The sequence below is a fragment of the Gadus macrocephalus genome, chromosome 4 (assembly GCF_031168955.1).
Source record: "Gadus macrocephalus chromosome 4, ASM3116895v1".
Lineage (NCBI taxonomy): Eukaryota > Metazoa > Chordata > Actinopteri > Gadiformes > Gadidae > Gadus > Gadus macrocephalus.
Genome location: NC_082385.1, coordinates 3,480,856 through 3,489,379, shown reverse-complemented (window position 1 = coordinate 3,489,379; position 8,524 = coordinate 3,480,856). Strand labels below are relative to the sequence as shown.

The following is an 8,524-nucleotide window of genomic DNA, read 5'->3' as shown; positions in this document are numbered from 1 at the left end:
GCCTGGACATCACAGCTCAAGGGGCACGTGTGAAGATAGAACAAAAAATATAAAAGATCAAATATGTTATTTTGTGATCTATGATGCTACTTATTTTAACTTATTTTTTACATATCATATTTTTACTTATCTTTATTACTTTATCTTGTATTGTTGCTGCTACGTGGCTGTTGAGGAACCAAGCCTATGAATTGAACTCTTGTGTACTTGTACAATAAGATGTAATAAAAGTAATTATGATTCTGATTCTGATTCTGATTCTGAATGTTACCGCCGCTCCAGCATCTGGGCGCTCGAAAACGTTCAGGGGTTTACTGGGAGTCAAAACGGTCAGGGGTTTATCTCATGGACCTGTTAAAGAAGGTTTATCTAGCCTGGCTATTGCCAGACCAAGCTCAATCGTAGATTGCACGTTGGTCTGGGGACACTGCTGTCATTTTCTTCAGCACGATGTGTGATCAATGGGCTTAGTTAAAATGACTCTGTACGCAATTGGCTGCTTGCCGTCGCTTCCCTGTCGTCATTGTGTTAAACCAGCCAATAGCACTCCAGGGGGAAAAGGGGAATTCACCAGCTTGTTGATTGGCTCCCGCAAAAGAAGTAACTTGAAACTAGAAAGAAACGTACAGCTACCCAGGCTAATGTTTATCGGGTGTATGATGGTAAAGTTTCGCCTCTATCAGTGGTCTATTGGGTGTATTACGGTGAAGTGCGTAAATGTGCGCTACACGTCTGGCCGCACCCCCAGCCCCGCCCACTGGATGACAGCACCAGGTCAACAAGCAGCTCCCGCTCAGAAGTGAAAGTGCCACTGAAGAAGTCCCAGCAGCGATGACGGCCGCACTCATCCCTCTGGATGTCGATCAGGTGTCCACATGCGCTCTGCGCGTCGGGGGGTCGGGGCTGGCGTTCCGAGCGGCTGCTGCTGCTGCTTCTGCTGCTGCTGCTGTCTGCATGTCTGCTGGAGGTTGCCACCGTCGGGCCAAACGCAGGGGGTAAGTTGGATTTATTTGAGTCTTTTTTTTGGTCTCGTCAAAGGGTGATTTGAGACTTTTGAATCGCTTTTAGTTTTTTTAAATTTGGATCAGAAGTTCGAACCAGGAGAGCGAAACGTAAAAACAAAAATCAGCTCACAAACAAATGACGTAACAATATTGTTTTATATTGCAAAACGTCTGATCAGATCAGACTCACGTTAACATAACGACCGCCAGTGAGTTATGGATCACCAGTTCTTTAGTCCCATGAATTACAGTCCCGTTTTTATCAATGAATTATTTCGACCCAATGGAGTGACGTCAGAGTGCCTAATGTTCATTTGCATGCGAGTCGCACGCGTAGACTGCGTGCGTGTTCATTTCATACCTTTCAGATTTATATGTCCTTTATTGGTCTGTCTCGGCTGTTGTTTACGTCCACATGGCAACAGGGCGACTCACTTTTGAGTTTTGACTTTATCTGATGGTGGTGACAGTGCGACCTTATCTGACACGCTTGTCTGGAGTCCATGAGCCAATCACATAAACAACAGCAACCGCAACCCACACACTTACCAATATAATTTAGATAGGCAATACAAAAGTTATTACAAGTATACTTTTGCTTTTTGTGCTTAATTTAAACTATATTTAACATATACTTTTCAAAAGGGTACCTCACAATAGATGTCATTAAGTTAAACTCTAATGTACTTAAAAATAAGCATAGGCTACTAATGTCTACATGTGTGTGTTTGTTTGTGTGTGTGTGTGTGTGTGTGTGTGTGTGTGTGTGTGTGTGTGTGTGTGTGTGTGTGTGTGTGTGTGTGTGTGTGTGTGTGTGTGTGTGTGTGCGTTTTTTGGCGTATTGCGTATGTGTGTATATGTGTCTGTGCGTGCGGCGTGTTACACGTGTGTGTGTGTGTGTGTGTGTGTGTGTGTGTGTGTGTGTGCACGCGATTGCGTGTATTCACACAATCTGTGTGTGTGTGTGTGTGTGTGTGTGTGTGTTTGTGTGTTTTTGTGTGTTAAACACGTGTGTGTGATTGATTGTGGGTGTTTTTGTGGGTGCGTGCGTTCGTGCATGTGCGTGTTCGTTCATGCGTGCGTGTTGCACGTGTGTGTGTGTGTGTGTGTGTGTGTGTGTGTGTGTGTGTGTGTGTGGTGTGTGTGTGTGTGTGTGTGTTTCCCTGTGCGTCTGCGCTCGATTGCATGCGTGTGTGTATTCACATGAATGTGTCCCCCCCCAGCCACATCCCGCAAAGTCCCCTGCGGGTGTAATAACTGCCCTCAACTCCAGACGCTGACTCTAACCGAAGCCCCCGCCGCTGTCAACTGCTGCACCAACGGAGGCCGCTTCCGCTACACGTGCGCGGTGAACCACGTGAGGAAAGCCGGCACCTCCAACCTGGCCACATGCACGTTGGAAAACGGGATTCCGAAGTGGAGCAACCCGAACCTCGTATGCATCCGTAAGGCGAACAAGCACTTATCTGTTATTCCCTCCTATGTGATCGCTCAACGAAAATCTGCGTAATGAGCGACGCAATGCGGCCCAGTTCTCGCATGCATATATATATATATATATATATATATATATACTGACCAAATAGATATATTGACTAGGCGTCGCCTGAGCTGCACCGTTCAATAGCCTCCAGCTGTGCCGTGGCCTGTGGCCTAGGATTGAGGAGCTTGTTTAATAGTAGTAGGCCTACAGTGTTTTATGGTTTTATCAGTGGTAGCCAAGTTCATAGTAGTGGTGCTGCGTAAAGTTTAATCTGGATGCGTCATCAATATAGGCTAACTGCCCCCGTGGGAAAACAGAGTTTATTTGAGGTTAGGTTTAGTATTTTACGTAACTACTAGGCCTACTCTCTTGAGACCAAGAAGAAGTCCATGGTGCATTCTGAAGTAGGCCTACAATGCGTGTAATTCTATCAGTCGACTTGAAATTTGCCGCTTTTCCACTGCATGGTACCAGCTCGACACGACTCGACACGACTCGACTCAGCTCGCATTTTTTGCGTTTCCACCGCGGTACCATGGTATCTGGTACCTGAAGTGGCTGCTTTTTCTAGTACCTACTCGCTCTAGGTTCCAAGCGAGCTGAGCCGATGCTAAAAGGTGACGTCGGCAGACGGCCGGCGACTGATTGGCCAGAGAGTGTGACGAAGTCACGAGAGCGACATGGCAACCATGCTGGTAACATCCATAGCAGCGCCGCAGCCAACATGTTCCACTTCTCCAACTTCTTCAACATGCCAGCTAATAATAGTAATGCGATCGATGTCCTCCATTGTTGTTATGTGGGTTCTGTCCATGTGTGGGTTGCGTATGTGTTGTTTGCGTCGCGTACACAAATACGTCACGGCCCTTTCGCGCAGCCGACCCCGCCCACGTCCAGGAGGTACTATTTGCGGTGGAAAAGCACCCGTGCTGCTACCGTGTCGAGTCGTGTCGTGTCGAGTCGTGTCGAGTCGAGCTACATGTGCGGTGGAAAAGCGGCAATTGATATAGGGCTTATCCTACAATTCAGCCCTACATTTACGGCAGCAGCTTTTATCCAAAGACACTTATTTGGATAAAAGCTGCTGCTAAATGCCGTAAATGTAGGGCTAAGTACATTTGTAAGAAGAAAGAGAACAATATATCTCTGTCGGTACAGTACGGATGTTCGGAGAACCGAGTGCCAAGCACTTACAATCGCTAGGTTAAACCCTTCCCGTATAAGACAAAGATAGCTAGGATAAGACGCTACACAATGCTAAGTACTACATTTAAGTGCAAGGACGTGCAACATACAATAAGTGTGTGCATTAAATGTACATACAGCATATATCCATTTCAAGCGGTTGTTTAATGTTTAATACTTGATTTATATAGGCCTACTATAGTATAGTAGTAGCATTTACTATGTTTACTGTTTACTGGTGACTACTTGAATTATATATTTACTCTTTAATACTTTCCTTATATATTTACTGTTTACTTCTTGTCTCCCTTCACGTCCTTCTTGGTCACATTTCGAATGGCCATGTTTTTCAGCGGACCCCAGAATTGTGATTACCACCACGCCCCACGGTAAGTGCACTGAGCACCCATTTCTGCACCCTATACGCCAGTGGTTCTCAAATGGGGGTACGCGTACCCCGAGGGCTCATTTGGAGTACTGCAGGGGGCACTCAGAAACATTCGTTTTTTTTTCACCAAGTTTCCATTCTTTCAAGTTTCAAATGGTTTATCTACTGATAAAGCCCTTCTTCCTGCCTGCTGCAAAGTGCTCTTCAGTTCACGCAAACCTCTTGAGTGCACCCCACCATTCCCAGGGAAAGAGCCGCTAGATTCCCATTATTTAGCATCTGCGTGTTCCTGGTCTACATTGCACCACTTACTGAAACTCAGCCCTCCCTGCATGGAGTCAAGATGTTGCGGTCAGCGAGTGGAACCAATGGACATGATAAACACAATGTCTGTGCATTCTTTGGCCGTCCTTCGGAGGAGACATAAAACCGAGGTCCTGACTCACTGAGGACATAAAATATCCCAGGGCACTTATCGCTAAGAGTTAGGTGTCTCCCCGGTGTCCTGGCCCAACCAGGCTCATTCAATCTGGCCCCCTAATCATCCTCCTGTGTGATTGGCTGAATTGGCTGCCGTGCATCACCCCAGTGGGTGCTGCACACCGGTGGTGGTTAGTGAGGTCCCCCCTTCACTGTAAAGCGTCTTTGAGTGTCTAGAAAAGCGCTGTATAAATTCAATCCATTATTATTATTATTAACATTAACATAAAAAAGGGTAAAATAAAGACAATTTAGGGAGAAACGTATGAGTTATGAGTACCCCCTGCAGTAACCCCATTTGAGTAACACTTAGCTAGTGAGTCATTCAGCGCGTGCCTTCCTTCGTAGAGACGTTCAGTGATTGGGCACCAGGATGTGTAGCGAGGTGGGCGGAGCTAACACCCAGAAGAGTCCCGCCCTCTCACTAGACCAATCCTGGCTCTGCATGGAAAAAATAAAAAAAACTTGACCTGGTCCCTTGATGTGGCTCGTCAGCCCCCCTCTCAAGAGTCCCCTCGACCAATCAGATGGCTCCAGAGAGCAGCGCCAACCGAGGGATTCACCAGCCGACCCCCCCGACCAGCGTCCGACTGGACGACGCCCCCGTCAGCCCGGCGACAGTGTTGACCCATGCAGACACAGTGCTGACAACCTCCCCCGCGCCACCCACCACCACCACCACCACACCCACCACCACACCCACTCCCACCACCACACCCACTCCCACCACCACCACATCCACCACCAGCTCCACTCCCACCACCACCACCACCACACCCACCACCACACCCACTCCCACCACCACACCCACCACCACCACCACCACACCCACCACCACATCCACTCCCACCACCACCACATCCACCACCAGCTCCACTCCCACCACCACCACATCCACCACCAGCTCCACATCCACCACCAGCTCCACTCCCACCACCACCACCTCAAGCCCTTCGCCAGGTAAGCTAGGCTGGGTGGGGGGGGGGTCAGACCCCGTTGGTTAACCCAACCCGTAACCCGACCCGGGACTTCACGCCTTCACTGAATGGTCTTTGTGAAAGAAGCACCTGCTAAATGACTGAATAGTGACTGTAGGCTACATAGACATACAGTGTGTGTCCGTAGTGTACATAGATATACGCTACGTGACTGTACATAGACATACAGTATGTGTCTGTATATAGATATAGGCCTAAAATACGTGACTTTATATAGACATACACTACATGACTAGATATGCGCTACGTGACTGTATATAAATATACGGTGCGTTTCTGTACATAGCTATAGATATACGTTACATGTCTATTGGTATATAGATATACACTAAGTATCTGTATATAGATACATATACACATGTCTTTATAGATATACGCTAAGTCACTGTATATTGATATACGGTACGTGACTTTAAATAGATATGGTACATAACTGTATATAGCTTTGTTACGTGACTGTACAGATATAGATATATGCTATATGTCTGTATATAGATGTACACTACGTTTCTATAATATATATGTGTATATATATATATACATGCTATGTGTCTGTATATTGATATACGGTACGTGACTGTATATAGATATACATTAAGTTACTGTACTGATATAGATATACACTACATGTCGGTATCTATCACTGTGTGTGTCTATATATATATATAGATCTACGCTATGTGTCTGTATATAAAGAGATATTAACATGGGTGATGGTGATGGTGACGGGCATGGCGTTCTCCGCTGATTCTGATTCCTTATGAACCGACAGCAGGGGTCCCCGCGCCGGATGAAGGCACTCCAGGGGCCCAAGGCGTTCCGAGTTCTGGAGCGGCAGTCCCCAGTAAGACCCAGTGGCTCTTTTTGATATTCTACGAATTAAACAAACAGAATGAAGGGGGCACTTGTACCAAACTGTGTCTCACCGACTCGTTTCTCTCGAAACGATATGAAAAGCACGTAAAAAATTATATTTAAGTATATATTTAAAGATAAATAAGGCGGTACGCCTTAATCCAGGGCTAACTTAAGTCGCATTTGCGTTTCGGTGTTCGGTTCGGACACATTCTGCCCTTGGAATCCAGCTGAACCAGATTCCATGCTGCCTGCTGAGGAAAGTTGTGTGCGTGTGTGTGCGTGGGCGCGTGTGCAATCCATATTCCTGAAAGTTGTTTCCCGTAGACATTGCTTAACCGTTTCCTTGCCCTGAGATGCGTCAAACTATTGGAAGACCATCTGGAAATTGAGACAATTTATAACTCCACCGGAGGAGGTCCCCCATGCATTTGATGATTTATTGTTTCTACAGCAGGATTAGGCCTAGCAGCCTTAATACTCATCAGCGCTATTCTGGGATTTTCCTTCTGCCGCTGGAGACGGTAAAACGCCCCTCTTCACAATGTCTGGGAGCACTCCATTTAGTTTTTGAAGTCGCTCCGAAATACACAATATATTCAAACTTTGACATTTTTTAATTTCAATTTTAAATTAACAGCAGATCAAATCAATTGTATATTTATTATAGCTTTTTAAAATATTTTAACTCATTGAATCTTTTTTACTTCCTGCCACAGGAAAAGGAGCGCGAACTGTCCCACTGGAAGCGCCGAGCCGACGCCCCCCGAAGAGATGCCTTTGAACCCCACAAACCCTCCGCCTCCCTCCGGCTCGGCCCCGCCCGGACCCCCTTCGTAACATCGCCGCCGCCGCCGCGGAAACCGCCAAACGTACACGGAGTCATGCAACGCAGAGCTTGATCGTAATCCGTCTGATATCAGAGACTCACCGTGGAATGATATCAGAGGAGGCGTGGGGCTGAGAGAGAGAGAGAGGGAGAGAGAGAGAGAGAGAGAGGGAGAGGGAGCGCGCGACTGAGTGAGTGAGTGAGTGAGAGAGAGAGCGCTTTAATCCCAAACGGATGTTTTTTGAGAGAGTGAATGAGTGAGTGAGTGAGTAAGAAAGGGAGAGAGAGAGAGCGCGCAAGTGAGTGAGGAAGAAAGGGAGAGAGAGAGAGTGCGAGTGAGTGAGAGAGTGAGAGTGAGAGAGAGAGAGTCTTGGATCGGAGGCGGAGAAGAGACGCCCCCACATCAATCATGCGGGCGCCTACACCATGGGGCGCTGGCGAGAGTGAACAAGCAGGGAGGCAAGCAGAGACATACCGGCAGTCAACCGAGCAAGATTCTGCCTTCTCTCTCGATCGCCTTCATGGATAAGAAATCCCAAAGATTGTGCAAGTGACGATGGCGAACACACAGGTCATTGAACTGCATTGGACTGGTTGCTGGTGTAAACGTCAACAGTGGCTGCCAAAACAAAACACAGCCAATTGGCTGATCTGCACGGTGTTGTACTTCCTGCAACACAAAACAATCCCTTTTTGTTTCCAAATGGAGTTCGTCGGTTGGACGACAGCTCTTGCGAACCACGACAGCTGCCGTGGGTCACGAGAGCTTTCGTAACCAAGAGCACCTGTCGTCCATTTTGGTTAAAAATGGAGGCCGCCCACCCCCCCCCCCCCCCCACCCCCCCCCCCCCCCCCACCACTCAGCTCAGCTCAGGGATTCCCGCTCTCTAGCTCAGGAACGGGGAGCAGAATCCACTGAAGTGAGACACGGCAGCTGTGGTGAAATGTGAACTGTAGCGATGGACTCTGATCCCGGGAGAGGACAAGGCATTGCCCCCAAGCCTGCAAGGCCATGGATTTATTGTTTTGTGCTTTAATGGCGTCCAGCCAATGGGAAATGTCCTTAATTCACATGCAAAGTTAAGTTGAACGCCATTGAGGACAGGTCATTGGATACTCACAGCGGGCGAAAACATCACGTCATTTGGAGTCTATTCAGAGTCAGGGAGTTGTTTTTATAATCGTTTTTAATGATTTATTTTTTATATGGGTCAATGAATCTTGTATGACGCGCACAATGGGGGCGATATTTACAAGATGAACTCAATAAAAGAGTTTGTACACATCTGTAAACATTATTGT

At 47.2% G+C, this 8,524-nt stretch overlaps 1 protein-coding gene across 1 annotated transcript; it reads left to right on the top strand.

Moving 5' to 3' along the window:
* The first annotated feature begins 769 nt into the window (after positions 1 to 769).
* On the top strand, positions 770 to 8,508 carry LOC132455639 (uncharacterized). The gene is made up of 7 exons (XM_060049535.1): positions 770 to 995; positions 2,228 to 2,449; positions 4,026 to 4,061; positions 5,036 to 5,500; positions 6,311 to 6,382; positions 6,848 to 6,917; positions 7,113 to 8,508. Exons 1-7 carry the CDS (start codon positions 857 to 859, stop codon positions 7,231 to 7,233), a joined length of 1,125 nt encoding a protein of 374 aa, XP_059905518.1. The 5' UTR covers positions 770 to 856; the 3' UTR covers positions 7,234 to 8,508.
* Positions 8,509 to 8,524: the final 16 nt, after the last annotated feature.